The sequence below is a fragment of the Puma concolor genome, chromosome C1, assembly GCF_028749965.1.
Source record: "Puma concolor isolate L17-30 chromosome C1, mPumCon1.1.hap2, whole genome shotgun sequence".
NCBI classification, from domain to species: domain Eukaryota; kingdom Metazoa; phylum Chordata; class Mammalia; order Carnivora; family Felidae; genus Puma; species Puma concolor.
The window spans coordinates 166,836,680-166,852,390 of record NC_141674.1 but is presented as its reverse complement, the minus strand read 5'-3'; the positions used below and the strand labels follow the sequence as shown (position 1 = coordinate 166,852,390).

Sequence of the window (15,711 nt, the reverse complement as noted above, 5' to 3'; positions counted from 1 at the left end):
AATATTTTCATATTTCACTAATACATCTGATTTGAAATTAAATGTTGGTTGGTGAGATAAATGTCACTCTTGAGGAATATGCTCTAAGAGACATCAGTGTGAAGGGTCACCACTTCGGCCAGGTTGGAGGGCTCACAGCTCAGTAGCGTCCCTGGTCACCTCTAGTGACGCCCTCAACATGAAGGGCTGTTCTTTGTTGGGAGGCTTTGCTATCAACCACCCCCTAACCACAGGCCCTGCTTGGAGAAGATTGTTCAGGAGGTGTGCTGACATTGCAGTGGATTTGTTCCCCTTGGGATGAATGCGCCACACCTGCAAGTGTTTACAAGGACCAAGTGTTTATGATCTGTGGCCACAGAACACAGACCCAAGGCACTAAGTGGGAGCATTCCCTTTCCATGGGCTAATACCGGCACAACTCCATGACCCTTGCTTTATTCATTGCTCTGTTCCACGACAGCGGTTGGAAAATTATACTATTAGGGAGTAGGGGACGCTTTTTCAAAGACAACAAAATTAAGTAAAAAAGAAAACATTTAGGAGAGTCTCCTGCAAATAAGCCCCTGGATTCTTGGCCTCTGGCCTCTGCCTGTGTGTCCCCCTCCATCCCCTCGCTGCAGCCCAACCCCTCTCTTCCCCACTCCTTTTTCTCTTGTCTCGCGTCCATCTTCATACATGTTCACATGCCAGTCTGTTCATTTAGCACAGCTCCCAGATCCTTAGCTTGAAAAATGAGCACCTTCTCTTCTCTTGGGATGTTATCTGGCCTTTCTTATTCAGATGAGTCCACCCAGAACCCTCCCCTCCTCCGTGGTGGAGCCAATGGTAGGTGTAGCTTAGTAAAGCTTTAAGTTCATGGTCTGTTGAGATCTGGAGTGTCCAGAGCAGGCAACAATATACATAAGTAGGCATGTGTGAGCCGAGTATTTTGTGTCCTGTCTTGTCTGGATATAGATTTAGAACAGGATCATAATCTAATGGGCTAGCACCCTGGGAGTAGTACACAGCCACCCTGTCTTATTTTTTTCATTTTCTGCACAGGCTCTATTAATGCAGCACGATGGTGTTACATGCGTTTACTTCTTGCCAATAGCTCGGGTTTACCAAAATAATCATCACATTTCATTTCTTGCAGCCAGTGTCCGTTCTCCTCACAAGGGAAAGCTAGAAAACCATGTCAGTGACTCGGGTTCCTCTCTCCTCCACCTTTTTTTTTTTTTGTTTTATTTCAGGCGTTGGTGAAGGTCAACGTGAAACTGAAGCCCATGCTGGACTCGGTGGCAGCGAACAGAAGTAAGTGGGAAGAGCTGCACCAGAAAAGGCTGCTGGTGCCAGCCGCCTCACCCTCGTCTGCCAGCCTCGTGGCCGCTGGGGAAGACAGGAACTAACCCTCCAGCTTAGCTGCCGCTGCAAAATGACTGCATCCTGAAGGGCCAGCTTCGGGCCAGCCCACGTCATCCTTTTGTTCCTTTAAGCTCTGGCAGAGTCTCTTGGTTTGCACCGGGAAGCACGGCCTGGGCTTCCACCTTTAAGTGTGGTCCGCGGAGGAGAGTGCGACGGGAAGGACAGAGGAGGTGGGGAGGGAGCCCGGCCCAGGGCGCTCAGCTTCCCCTGACAAGCGCACGAGCACACGTGGGAGAGGTGCTGGGCAGAGGACCCCACACCAGAGGACACCCGGCCCTGCTCATGCCGAGCCCAGTGGCCGACGGAGCCCAGAGCAGGGAACGCGCCATTAGCGCTGCTTCACTTTGTATCCAGCTCTTCTATTTGTTACAAGCCAAGCAATGCCTGCCTTTGCATCCTCTCCTGAGTGCCCTTTTGTGCCACACTGTTCCAAGAAGCGCAGTTTGTATCCTGTAGAGGTATTTTATTTTTATCCTAAAGCTTCTTAATGATGGATTAGAGCCTTTAGAATTGCCTACCTAAAAAATAAACCATAGCATCCTTACCAATACTGGTCAGTCCTAGTTTTCCCCTAAAAAGGCCCATAGTAGGAAGATAACAAATGCATTTGTTTGTGTGACTGGTATTTATACAAGATTCGTAACACTGCATTGGGATTGCGGCCCCCTTTTCCACTTTTTAAAAATTCACCCTTTGTTGTAGACCAAGTCTTCTCCCAGAAGGAATGGATTAATAGGCTTTAATTAAAGGAGGGATGAAAGGAAGTCCACAGCTGGATTCACCACAAGTGACCCATGAACACTTAGGAACTATTTCCAACCGCGAAGACATTTTACAGGCCACAGCAGAGCCGCGGAGAATAATCACAGACTACCTTGAGTTTTCTTAGGGATTGGTTTTTATACACCATCGAAAGCTCCTACTGATACCAACCTAAAGCCAAACGTGGTGGTTGCCAAATTTTTTATTTTTCCTTAAGTATAAGAAAGAAATAACAGTCTGGCCAGGGGACAAATACGCTCTAGGAGGCTAGGTTTATAATAATAAACTATATTAAATCGATGCAATGACTAGAAAACTGCTTTGCTCCCCATTTGACCTGAGAGATTGAGGACATGGTTTGACTTGTCCAAAGAATGCTGGACTAGAAGCTAGACCTACGACTCTGGCTTTGGCACCAGTCATTGGGTGACTTTGGACAAAACACCTAACTTGTCCCAGCCCGTTTCCTCATTTGCTGAATGAGATTACATTAGAAGTGATTTGCAAACATGTTTAACCTTAGAACTCTTTGTTCAAAAAAATCTTACAAGGAATCTCCGAGATATAAAACATCTAAGAGCTGAAATTCTCTGTTTGAAGCCAGGTTGGGAGACCCAGAACCTGCAAATTCTCCTCTTTGGTTACAGACATGGTGGTCCGTAAAGGAGCTCCAAGGAGTTGGACATCCCTGGACTAGATGAACGGTGAAGTCCATTCCAGCTCTGAAAAATCTAAAGTTCACAAATCATTTTTGTTCTTATGGTTACTAGTCAGTATCAGTTATTAACTTGACTACTCAAATATTAAGGAAATAGGGGCCAAGTTACACAAGGAGTATTGCTTCCCTGGCACATAGTAGACATTCCAAAAATGTTTTAAGAATGGGTAAATGAAAGGGGCGCCTGGGTGGCTCAGTCGGTTGAGCATCCAACTTCGGCTCAGGACACAATCTCACGGTTTGTGGGTTCGAGCCTCACGTTGGGCTCTGTGCTGACAGCTCAGAGCCTGGAGCCCGCTTCGGATTCTGTGTCTCCCCTCTCTCTGTGCCCCTCTCTGTCTCTCAAAAGTGAATAAAGGTTTTTAAAAAATTAAAAAAAAAAAAAAAAAAGAATGGGCAAAGGAAGGTTCCAAAACCAAAGAGAGGGAAGAACAGGTATCTATCTGTAGGGAAGACATAAGATTTCATGCGGCAAGAAACAAAGTCAAAGAAAATTATAAACCAGGCAAAGAGTGGGGGAAAAAGAGGAAGATGAGGATGAGAAGCAAAAGACACCCAAAAAAGAAAAGACAGAGACTGAGGCAGATGGTAAGAGAACTGCCAAAGGCCAGGTAAACATCAATCCAAACAAAGAAAAATGGTGCTTCTAACCCCAAAAAGGAGGATACAGAATCCTGTCATCAATTGCTTAGAAAAGAGAGTTATTTGAGCAGGGAGGGGTTTGACAAAAGAGAGGAGGGAGTGGGAACCTAAAAATTCATGTTCCTGGCCACCATTTACAGCTGTCTCTGCAGCGAAGACTGGAGAATCTAGAGGAAAAAAACGAGTGTAGGAAAAAGTGCCTTCACAGAGCAGGTAAGAGGAGGCTGCTCAGATTTATGGATTTTATTAAGCCAGTTTTCTGAATCGCTCTGCTCTAAAGGAAAATAGCTTCTGCCCGGCTGTCTCCCCTCCTTCAGGTGAGGAACAAAGAGGGGGTGGAGTTGGGGACAGACCTGGGTCATGTGTCTGCAGCTCAGAAGCACTGCAGGTGTTTCCAGCTATTATGGCACACCATGTTTATATCACAAACGGGAATTGAAAATCAGCCCATGTGAGGCAGAGATGAACCCACATCTGTTATCCTCCCCAACAATAAATAAATAAATAAATAGCCCAGACAGACGGATGCCAGTCTATCTAGAGCAAAATTTTAAAGCATGTGCTTTATGATAAAACTAGACCCAGGGTCCGATGGAGACTGCAGGCAGCTATGAGCACCCGAGCCGCCCTGAACGTTGATGCTACACATTGCTAAGGGGAACATAATTTATAGCACAAACCCTACGGCTTCCACTAAGGTTGAGCTTTCGTCTCATTCTCTTGCCTTTTTATTGGCTTCACTGCACGGTTGCCAATAGCAACATCCACTGGTAGCAAGGGGAGTTCAACACCATTGCAATCTGCCATACACTGGAGCCCTGACAATGTCAACCATCAATCAAGTAGCTGTTTGTAATTGCCTCCATCTATTTTTCCTGTCTTAAGGTATCTTTCCTATTGTGGGTCAAAATTCAGAAACTGCTGACTAATGCCATGGGTCCATTCCTCGGAGACCATGAAGCAGTGGAAAAGGACAGCAGCACCCTCCCTGTGCAACCCCAGGGGTGAGAGGCTGAACACTTGGGTGTTTGAGATATTTTCAAGCCCTTTTCTAAATAAGGCATGATTTTCCAAGACTGAGAGGTATGTGTGATTATCTATATATTTTGCTTTCCTACAATAAAGAGACATTTTCTCAGTCTTTATCATTAATGGTTGTTTCCTACTGGAGGAAGGGATTTGAAATGTGAGCCTTCTTATAAAACCTTCAGCTGACCAGACTATGTTTGCTTCCTTGGGGCTCCTGGCATTAATGGCTGAAAGGACTTCATCCTACCTTCTCCACATGATATGTTTTTCCAGACATGTTATTTATTTTCTTAGTAGTCGATATGTAGACAACACATGCACAACCCACAATGTAGCTTATGATACTGGCCAGGAGAGAACACGTGCAAACTACAAAGGTCACCACAGGATGCACAGTAGACGGGCCCTGGCCCCCGACTTGGCCACCAGTTTGACCTGTTCTCTTGGGACCCTCCAGGTCTTGGGTTTTGCACCTGTAAAATAAAAGCACTGGCTTTATTCGGTTCACTTCTACAACAGAGGACCAACCTGTATTTAATTTTTAAAATATTTTCCACATAATTGTCTTACTTACTCTTCTCAAACACAATAGGAACAAACCTAAAGAGGTCATCTTCTCTCCAAAGACAAAATAAAAAGTTACATATATGAGGTAGATATAAAACGCCCCTACCACATATATGTCTGAGCCTGCCTCTAGTGATCATGAAAGATATGGTTGTCAGTACAGCTTTTTAAAAATGTACCTTTTACTTCATAAGGGACAACTTTAGATTATCTCATAGCTAGATATCCCATAAATGGCAGTTGGTTTAATTTAGAAGTCAATTTATAAAGTGAATCAAGTGAAATTAAAATTGCATGTGTTTTTTATTTCTAAAATCTGAGATGTCTATACATTTCCAGGTATTTTATATTTGCATACACGTTGGGTTGGGTTAGAAATAATCTTTAAATTTTTGTTAGGGCAATAGCATATCATCTAATATTAATGCTACAGGAATTCAGTTGCTTTTTTCATGTATCAAAATTTATCATACTTTATCCACTTACCTTAGGTCATTAAACAGAGTCTGCTCAATTTGCTTTGCAGTACAATTATTTTAAAATCCATTTCTCCTGCTGACTCTTAATGAATTGCAGAAAGGTAAAATACATCTCACCCCCAGTAATAGTGGGAAAAACTCCCTTCAAGCAAGACAGAAATCTAAACATCTTAGGGAAGATTTAAATCTAAAGAAAAATTTCTGGCCGAGAAAAAATAAAAACTCCAAGAGAATTCATTAAACAACAGAACAAAACCTAATTTAGGACCCTAAAAACTCCGGCAATGCCAGTGCCGTGAAGTCTCACTGTCTGCTTCAGAATAACAGTCTCTGAAACAGCTGTTCTGCCACTTGCTGTAAAGAACTCCCAAAACTCAAATGTAGCAGGAAATTTAAAAGTTGGGTCTGGCTACAAGAAAGCCAGAATTTCATAAGTTTCATAAGTGAGCAGTAATAGATTAAAACACAGGGAGGACAGAAACAAGATGAAGCGTGTCCAGGGAATGTCACGATGAGCACAGGTTCAGCAATGCCCGGTGTCCTGCTTACATTGTTTGCGTTACTACCTTTTCCTCAGCTATCAATTTTGGGTTACATCTTCCCTAATTTAATTATGAATGTTCTTGCATATTTGGCACATCTCTCAACAGGGCTAAAGATTAATTGTTTCTGTGCAGCGTATCTATACCAATGTTGTTCAATGTATACACTGGTACAGAAATATGTTTATTAGGTAAATGAAGTATTTTCTGTGATAAAAATGTGCTATTTGAGGCCATGATTTATCTTTGTGTTCATTTTCTATATGTATATATGTGTGTATTAGAACCTCAATTTGTTTTCTTTAGATTTATATTAAATCATGTTTACATGAATTGAAGGAAGGAAGGAAGGAAGGGAGGGAGGAAGGGAGGAAGGAAGGAAAAAAAGGAGAGAGGAAAGAAGGGAGGGAACGAGGAAGGAAGGGCATAGTACGGAAATAAGAGATGAGGTTTTGTTAAGTCTCATTCCCATGAGAGAAAATTGCTTTTGCCATTTCATTTTGATATACAATAATCTAAAAAGGATCCCCTCTGGATGTGCTTCCTAATTACTATTGTTTTACACAAAAGGAGGGAAATATGTCTTCAGCTGAATTGTTTGAAGTCACTGGCTTTGTACAGATTTGTCAGGCTGATGTTTCATTGTAATACTACATTACGGATTGCAAGCAATTTCACAGGCAACTAATTCATGAGTTTGAAACAGTCTGCTTTAAGAGACCTAACTATCTTGGTTTTTAATAAAATGCTTAAAGTTTTACTAAACCTCTGGAATAATCTTTATTTCTCTTGTGAAGGGTGATTTAAAGTCTGAAAGAGGAAAGCATGCATCTGATTACCTACAATTTAAATTTTGGCTGTGAATTTAGCCCATTAACCTTGATCTGTGATGTCTGCCCCTATGAGAGGGATACTGAGACATCCCTGTCCATGGTGCATTTTAAAGATGACAAAAGGTTCTTCGAGTTATTAGATTTTCTGGGGGAGAAGAATCTGTAGCCAAACGCGGGTTTCTGCGTCCCTTACAGACCGCTCGAATTTGCATGGGCAATTACACAGGGGGATCGCATCAATGCAGGGCTGCCGGCCACACTGACGCCATACAATTACACAACGGCTTCGGTGCTTAAACTTTAAAATTCTTACACCATTGTGCCTGTTCTATTAGAACAAACTGCAGCAAATGATCCAAAGCCAATTCAAAGGACTGGAGAGGAGGTACCCAGGGGGAGAGAGGGAAGAGGTGCAGTGTGGCCCCTACTGGCCAGCTTAAGCAATCGCCAGCCCCCGCGGGCGGGCTGCTGCAACCACAGGCTTCCTTTTGTGCTTTGCAGTCCGTGGTTTTCCAGTGGGGCCAAAAATAAGAGTCACCTAATTCACAGAAGGGCTGTGAGGATTAATGAGGGAAGTTAGGCAAAGCAGGACCTGGTCCTGGTACAGAAAGTACTGTATAAACACAAGGCTTAGAGTAGCTCTTTGTTTGGATGGCGGATCGCTTTCTTCAAATACCAGTATCCACAGTTGTGCCTTCCCTACTAACTCCATTTATAAACTATAATGCTATTGTGTTCTCCCTGACAAGTTTAGGTAACAGTGCTAACACTGTAAGCACCTAAATATAAGCTACTTGATAAAAAAAATAAGGTATATCCAAGAAAGAAATCTAATGAAAATAATAGAGCTGAAACCACCAGCAAAAAGAGAGTTCATAATGAGGTTAAATGTCTGAGCATACATGTCCCCAAGTATTGATGTGGTATACAACCTTTCCAAAAGTATTAAAAGATGGAAGGGATGCTTCTAAAAGTCAATTACATTACCAATTTGGTACTAATTTATTATTTTTCCCTGTTTACTGTTGAGAGGAAGCAAGGTAACTGAGCCCCTGAAACTGGCCATCCTGAAGAAAATAGCCTGAAATGAGAAGGGAAAAAAAATAACAACTGAAAAGTGGTTTTTTCAGAAGGTCTTCCTTTATCAAGAAAGATGTCTGACCACAGCTGTGGTAGTTGGGATGTTCAGAAATGACCGGTTTACCAACAGGACATGATCACACGTAAAGGATAAATAAGAAATCATACCTTCCAACTGTTTTACAAGAGAATGCCAGACAGATTATATGTACAAATAGAATAGGATTTGATCATCTCATGCTTTGGCAGGCAGAAACATAAGCATATGAAGAACCAAACATCATGCTTTTAGCTCCTACACATTTTGCCTGAATGGAATTCTTCTACATGGTGAACATGCCTTCCTTTTTGCAGCAAAATCCACCGAGTCCAACTCCATTTTCTCAAAGCCTAGTTTCTTTCAATAAGGCACTAAATCATTTTATTGCAACCACCAAATGCTTTCTTATGGCTAGCAATGGTACGATACATTTACTTTTTGATACATGCTCCAGTTTTCAAGATTCTGTTGGAAACAAAATGGTCTTTTATGACATTTTATAATATTCCACCCCATTTATTGCTTTCCAGAATTTCTCTCATTAATTAAAGGGCCTTCTTTCACTGCGGCCCCTCCCCCCTCCAAAAACCTAATCTATTCCCCAACTGCCCATCATAACTAAATAAAAGTCAGTCTATCACAGCAGCAGTGATGGTCATGCCAATTTCACAGTGTGATTTGTGCACTCATTTCATTTTGAAAATGACCCTGCCCTCCATCTGTCTAAGCCGAATGTCCTCCTTTTTTCAAGCCAGGCCTCGGGAACAGCAGCACATGAAATAAGGGGGAAGACACAGAGCGGCCTCCCTCCTGCCCTCGTCAGCTGCCACACTCACAGACAGGTACTAACACAAACAGGGGACCCCAACTGATGCCTGAAGGGATCCAAGAAATTTGGAGGAGAGCAGATAGTCCTTCTATTTTTCATACATTTTTTCAAGAAACCATTTGCAGGTGAACGCTTTCATGATACAAATATAACTCTGAAAGAAAAACTGACAGACGAAAGATAAAAAGGTAACTTCCCATTTCTAAGTTCTGTTGTCTTATCTTGATTTAACAGTAACTTACCCAAAGTAACGGTTCATACATAAGGGTCTTTAAATACTGAGCCTGAGTTTCCAAGGGACAAATGTAGTCAGGCAGCCATAAGGGTGAAAATCCTCCCACACCCAACCCTCAATTACTGAGCAGCACTAACCAACCTCTGTCAACCCACATACCTGCTGAGTTGAAGGCCCTAAAAGGGTGCACCAAGACATTGGGTTGAAGAAGTGTTAGAGGAGAATTAGAGTGATCCTCATTGGCTATGTTCTCAGGGTATCTTAGGTGGACCAGAGGCCCACTCAACACTCTGAAATGTGCGCAGTTTGTTCCTTTCTTGCTATTCATGTAGTGGCAAGTTCCTCTTCTGGTCCCACTCGGAAGTTCACAGCGCTGCCAATTTTTCAGCAAGAGAGAAGACTGAATGAGTACATAAAGTCAGTTGTTTTCTGCTATGAACAATCACACACCTACAGAAGTCTCCGCCTAGATCTATCAGACGACTAGATGCTATACCACCCCCACTAATTACTTCCTAACATCTGCTCACAGCTAAAATTTAGATCTGGAAGTTCAAATTTCTACTGACCACACCAAGTTGGTTGGTTGGTTGGTTGAATGGAGAAAGGAAACTAATCTTCCATTATACAACTTGGCCCCAAACACTAGGCTCTTAGAAACTCATCTATAGGGGCGCCTGGGTGGCGCAGTCGGTTAAGCGTCCGACTTCAGCCAGGTCACGATCTCGCGCTCCGTGAGTTCGAGCCCCGCGTCGGGCTCTGGGCTGATGGCTCAGAGCCTGGAGCCTGTTTCCGATTCTGTGTCTCCCTCTCTCTCTCTGCCCCTCCCCCGTTCATGCTCTGTCTCTCTCTGTCCCAAAAATAAAATAAAAACGTTGAAACTCATCTATAAGGGATATATGGAATGAGTTATTTATCAGTCGCTATTTCCTACTGAAAATAGATGTTGGATATCCTGGCACAGCTGCTAACTACCTAGCTCTGTGGTCTTAGGCAAATAACATAAAACTTTCCAGTACGCAAAACTTACCTTACATGTAATACATAGAATATAGGGGTGGTTATTAAGATTAGAAAAAATGTGCATAAATGGTCTAATATGGCATACAATATCGCTGGTGTTGGGTCTAAAATTTATATATAGAAAAGATGCATGGCCAGCAAAAGTATAAAGGAGGGTGATAAAGGACTTGCATGGAAGTCTTTAAGTATATAGCAAAGATATGCTTTTGACAGTTTATCTTAAGGACTAGGCAGGCCAATGCAAATGGTAGAAGAGGAGTGGAAGGGCGTCTGAGTGGCTGAGTCAGTTAAGTGTCCGACTTGAGCTCAGGGTGTGTTTGAGCCCCACATCTGCTCTGTGCTGACATCTCAGAGCCTGGAGGCTGCTTCGGATTCTGTGTCTCCCTCTCTATCTGCTCCTCCCCCACTCATGCTCTCTCGCTCTAAAAAAAAATAAACATTAAAAAAAGAAGACGACCAATGGAGATCTAGGCAGATCAAGAAAGAATGGTCTCTTCTTTGTACTGAAAGTTAGAGGACCAGGGCAGGAGTCCCAGTTTAAATGCCACCATCTATTCAGTAATAATTGTTCATGAAAAGAGAGGATTGGAGACCCTTGGATCTAAAACTGAGGATCTCAAAAAAAAAAAAAAATTAAATTAAATCTAGCAAATGAAAAATAAATAAACAAAAATAAAATTGAGGATCTCACAGTACCATTTATGATTCACAAAACCTATGCTACACCACCTGTGGAAACGACAAAAATAGACTTTTGGTTTCTTCATATTACTTCCTAGAAATATGCCCTCAGGGCGGCTTCAAAAAAGAACCTACTCTAATTTCAGGGCACTACCAAGGATTCAGTCCACCTTTTCCTTCCTACTAATTTACAAGCACAAAACAGGAACCGACACTGTTTGTATATACTGCACCGTAAACAGCTAAGACAAGCATGGGATTTCAGACGATAAACTTTCCTCTCCCGAGTCAGACACCGAAACGATGCAAACGACACCAAGCAAACCCCACTAACATACAAACAACAGGGCTGTGAAACTCCCTCTCCCAATGCTTATGAATCGGTCTCGCGAGACTAAACTCCCAGCAGGCAGAGCGGGCACGTTCCCGACTGCGGCGCGACTGCAGTGGTGCATGCCGGGAAGTGGAGTTTTCGTATCTCAACTGCATCGAAGCGTTTGTTTGGTCTTGCAGGACTCCCGGTCTTAGAAGCCTAAAGTATTCAAGAACGAAATTAGTAACGGGAATTTCAGTGATGACTTTTTATTCCCATTGAGCTTATTCCATTACAAAGTAATCCCAGAACGAGCAGCTTTCCGTTTCCGGTGGGCTTGTTGCCGTGGTAACCAGCACGCACCACCAGCTTGGCGGTTATGGCCGAGCTGAGCGGCGCGCAGATCCCCGATGGGGAGTTCACTGCCGTCGTGTACCGGCTCATCCGGGATTCGCGCTACGCCGAGGCCGTGCAGCTGCTGGGCGGCGAGCTCCAGCGGAGCCCGAGGAGCCGCGCCGGCCTGTCGCTGCTGGGCTACTGCTACTACCGCCTGCAGGAGTTCGCGCTGGCGGCCGAGTGCTATGAGCAGCTGGGCCAGCTGCACCCGGAACTGGAGCAGTACCGCCTGTACCAGGCCCAGGCCCTGTACAAGGCCTGCCTTTATCCAGAGGCCACCCGGGTCGCCTTCCTCCTCCTGGACAACCCCGCCTACCACAACCGCGTCCTCCGCCTGCAAGCAGCGATCAAGTACAGCGAGGGCGACCTGCCCGGAGCCAAGAGCCTGGTGGAGCAGCTACTGGGCGGGGAAGGGGGAGAGGACAGTGGGGGCGAGAACGAGCCCGATGGTCAGGTCAACCTGGGGTGTTTGCTCTACAAGGAGGGACAGTATGAGGCCGCGTGTTCCAAGTTCTTTGCGGCCCTCCAGGCTTCGGGCTACCGGCCTGACCTTTCCTACAACCTGGCTTTGGCCTATTACAGTAGCCGGCACTATGCCTCGGCTCTAAAGCATATCGCCGACATTATTGAGCGTGGCATCCGCCAGCACCCGGAGCTAGGTGTGGGCATGACCACTGAGGGCATCGATGTTCGAAGTGTTGGCAACACCTTAGTCCTTCACCAGACTGCCCTGGTGGAAGCCTTCAACCTGAAAGCAGCCATAGAATACCAACTGAGAAACTATGAAGTGGCCCAGGAAACCCTCACTGACATGCCACCTAGGGCAGAAGAAGAGTTAGACCCCGTGACCCTGCACAACCAGGCGCTAATGAACATGGATGCCAGGCCTACAGAAGGGTTTGAAAAGCTACAGTTTTTGCTCCAACAGAACCCCTTTCCCCCGGAGACCTTTGGCAACCTGCTGCTGCTCTACTGTAAGTATGAGTATTTCGACCTGGCAGCAGATGTCCTGGCCGAGAATGCCCACTTGACTTACAAGTTCCTCACACCCTATCTCTATGACTTCTTGGATGCCTTGATCACCTGCCAGACAGCCCCTGAAGAGGCTTTCATTAAGCTTGATGGGCTAGCAGGGATGCTGACTGAACAGCTCCGGAGACTCACCAAACAAGTACAGGAAGCAAGACACCATAGAGACGACGAAGCTGTCAAAAAGGCAGTGAATGAATATGATGACACTCTGGAGAAGTACATTCCTGTGTTGATGGCCCAGGCCAAAATCTACTGGAACCTTGAGAATTATCCAATGGTGGAAAAGATCTTCCGCAAATCTGTGGAATTCTGTAATGACCATGATGTGTGGAAGTTGAACGTGGCTCATGTCCTGTTCATGCAGGAAAACAAATACAAAGAAGCTATAGGTTTCTATGAACCCATAGTCAAGAAGCATTATGACCACATCCTGAATGTCAGTGCTGTTGTGCTGGCTAACCTGTGTGTTTCATATATTATGACCAGTCAGAATGAAGAAGCTGAGGAGTTGATGAGGAAGATTGAAAAGGAGGAAGAGCAGCTGTCCTATGATGACCCCGATAAGAAAATCTACCACCTCTGCATTGTGAATTTGGTGATAGGCACACTTTATTGTGCCAAAGGAAATTATGACTTTGGTATTTCTCGGGTGATCAAAAGCCTGGAGCCTTATCATAAGAAACTGGGAACTGATACCTGGTATTATGCCAAAAGATGCTTCCTGTCCTTATTAGAAAACATGTCGAAACACATGATCGTGCTTCGTGACAGTGTTATTCAAGAATGTGTCCAGTTTCTAGAACAATGTGAACTTTATGGCAGGAACATACCTGCCATTATTGAACAACCTCTGGAAGAAGAAAGAATGCATACTGGAAAGAATACAGTCACATATGAATCCAGACAGCTAAAAGCTTTGATTTATGAGATTATTGGGTGGAATATATAGTGATGTCTGATAATGTCTTTTATCAAAAAATGGCCTTTATTTAGATTTGGTTTCCAGTTTATCAGTATTTATCTTTGGCATCTTCACATGTTACACACTGAGCCTTGAACACTTAAAATTATAATAACAAATATTCTGCTGGAGGGACTTTTCCAGTTAATTAAGAAAAGTATGGAGCCCATGTATAAGCTAGCTCACTTTTGTATTCCCTCTGCCAGTAGTCACCAGGTTTGCCCTCAAGCAACAATTGCTAGAGTAACATCTTTGTATAAGCAAGTAACCCTCAATAGCAGTTTATATCGTAATTTTAGGCTGTAGAAAAGGTGGCAAGAGCCAATGAATTGTTAGAGTGGGTATGTTTGCTTTCCTCTGGTGACTGCTATATAAATGATTGCTAGGCCATGGCTGGACTTTTTCAATCAGCAAATAAAGACAGGTCCATTGTGCCATCCCAGGATAGATTGTGCTATCCAATAAAACCAAATCTGACCTTAACTGTATACTTCCACTCCATTTTTTTAGTCCTATAACCTCTGGGTCTCAACAGAGTCAAATTGGACCTTGGCCTAAGGTCTTGTAAAAGAACAGGTACTAAATGGGTGAGAATTATTTTCTTGGTTCTTTTCAGGTTACAAGGTTTGGTCTGTGGCTTAAATTTTCTTCCATAATTTGGTTGATTGGTTGGTCTTAAATTTTATACACTATTTCCCCTTGCTTTCTATTATTTATTTTCCAGGACTGATTGTGCCTCCTTGTGAATAGTGACAAATAATCAAATGTAAATCTTTCTAATGTGTTCAGCATAGGAAAAAGTAAGCAGTGAACTGACAATGAAAAGACTAAGGTATGAGTTCCAGACTTTCCACAGTCAAGTTTTACCTTCAGAAATTCATTTACCCCTTGAGGCCCCACAATCATTTGAACTACTAGATGCTTTTTCACAATTACTTCTGGGTGTAACATCTGATTCTGTACAGCCATACAGAAGAAAGTTGACTGCTATAGATACTTAAGTGAGTTGGGAAAAAAAATACTTATTTTAAGTGAATGTTTTCTGGTATTTTGGCTTACAGTAATTTTAATCCATAAGGTAAATGTTTGTTGTTACTTTTTGTTGGATGCTATAAAATATTGATTACTGCTAAGAAATTTGGATTTTTGCCTTTTTTCTACTTGGAGCTTTTTCTTATAACGCTTAACTATGAATGTATAAAAGGCAGTCCTTGTTCTCTGCTATGGTTGTGCATAAATTAAGAATTTTGTAAATATTTAGGCATTACTTAATTCCCTACCCTTTTAGTTTTACCCACTAATTTATATATTTGGCAGGAAAGGGGAGATTTGCTTTTCATTCTTCCCAAAACCACTATACCAAAAATGATGTATAAATGATACATATTCCAGGAGTTTTATTATCAGGCTATTATGTATTTTTTAATCAATTATTCTTGAAATAATTAGAGCTTCTCCAGCCCGAGGTGAATGCCTCCAGCTGCCAGTCTGCCAGAGCTCTGGAGCCAGAGGGCCAGGTGAGGTAAAGAGGAAACAGAGATGCAGCTATGTGACTTACTTCACAACCCACCTTGGATCCCCTTCGTGTCCAAATCTCAGTAGTTAATCAAATGTCTGCTGCCATTAAGAAAACAGAAGTAATGGATAACAGAGTGGAAGTAACAGATGCCAGAGCTACTTCTGTAACTAACTCACCAAATTGAATCATCAGTCCTCACACCCGTGTTTTATTTAATACTAGGAGGAGAGGTCATGCAGACTTTCCAAAAGGACAAAGCCACAATGAAAAGGAAGACAACCTCCAGTTTTTAATCCTTTCTCTTGGAGTATTTTCTTGTTCTGCCTTCAAAAGGTCTATTTAAGAGATAGTTGTGTTTACTGCCACAGAATGTATCACAAGATAAGAAATGAAAAATCTATCTACCTTCCTGCCCTCCTTTTCTTTCCCTATTTTATCTTTTATTTTCTCCCTTTTGTCAATTACAGGAACACTTCTCTGATAGCTGGCAGCTGAAGCCACAAGCAGATTACCAACCTTTAGCACTAAGTGTCAGGTAGGTAGCACTGTGATTATCCAAGTGACTTTGGAAACCATAACCACGCCTTTTTGCAAACTGAGACAACACTTATCTATAAAGAGTGACT

General features: G+C 43.1%; 2 protein-coding genes and 1 long non-coding RNA gene across 9 annotated transcripts in view; 2 read left to right on the top strand and 1 right to left on the bottom strand.

Moving 5' to 3' along the window:
- The window catches only part of PDE11A (phosphodiesterase 11A), a 414,495-nt gene extending 407,587 nt beyond the window's left edge, over positions 1-6,908 (top strand). Inside the window, exon 20 of one of the 2 annotated variants that reach the window (XM_086718963.1) lies at positions 1,233-6,908. In XM_086718963.1, the coding sequence (XP_086575089.1) occupies positions 1,233-1,388 (156 nt within the window). In that variant the 3' untranslated portion in view covers positions 1,389-6,908. The remainder of the gene's footprint in view (positions 1-1,232) is intronic. The other variant, XM_025933541.2, reaches the window with a different exon arrangement.
- The window catches only part of LOC147578562 (uncharacterized), a 27,760-nt gene continuing 16,866 nt past the window's right edge, over positions 4,818-15,711 (bottom strand). For 3 of the 6 annotated variants that reach the window (XR_015255347.1, XR_015255349.1, XR_015255350.1), the window contains 2 exons: positions 9,320-9,533; positions 4,818-5,028 (listed from right to left, as the gene is read on the bottom strand). This is a non-coding gene — a long non-coding RNA (uncharacterized LOC147578562). The other 3 variants (XR_015255345.1, XR_015255348.1, XR_015255346.1) reach the window with 3 other exon arrangements.
- On the top strand, positions 11,335-14,049 carry LOC147578563 (intraflagellar transport protein 70B-like). The gene has a single exon (XM_086718964.1). It carries the CDS (start codon positions 11,557-11,559, stop codon positions 13,552-13,554), a length of 1,998 nt encoding a protein of 665 aa, XP_086575090.1. The 5' UTR covers positions 11,335-11,556; the 3' UTR covers positions 13,555-14,049.

Bases quoted from the DNA above. Each gene is read 5' to 3' on its own strand.
- LOC147578563 (XM_086718964.1), top strand. From the start codon at position 11,557: ATGGCCGAGCTGAGCGGCGCGCAGATCCCCGATGGGGAGTTCACTGCC.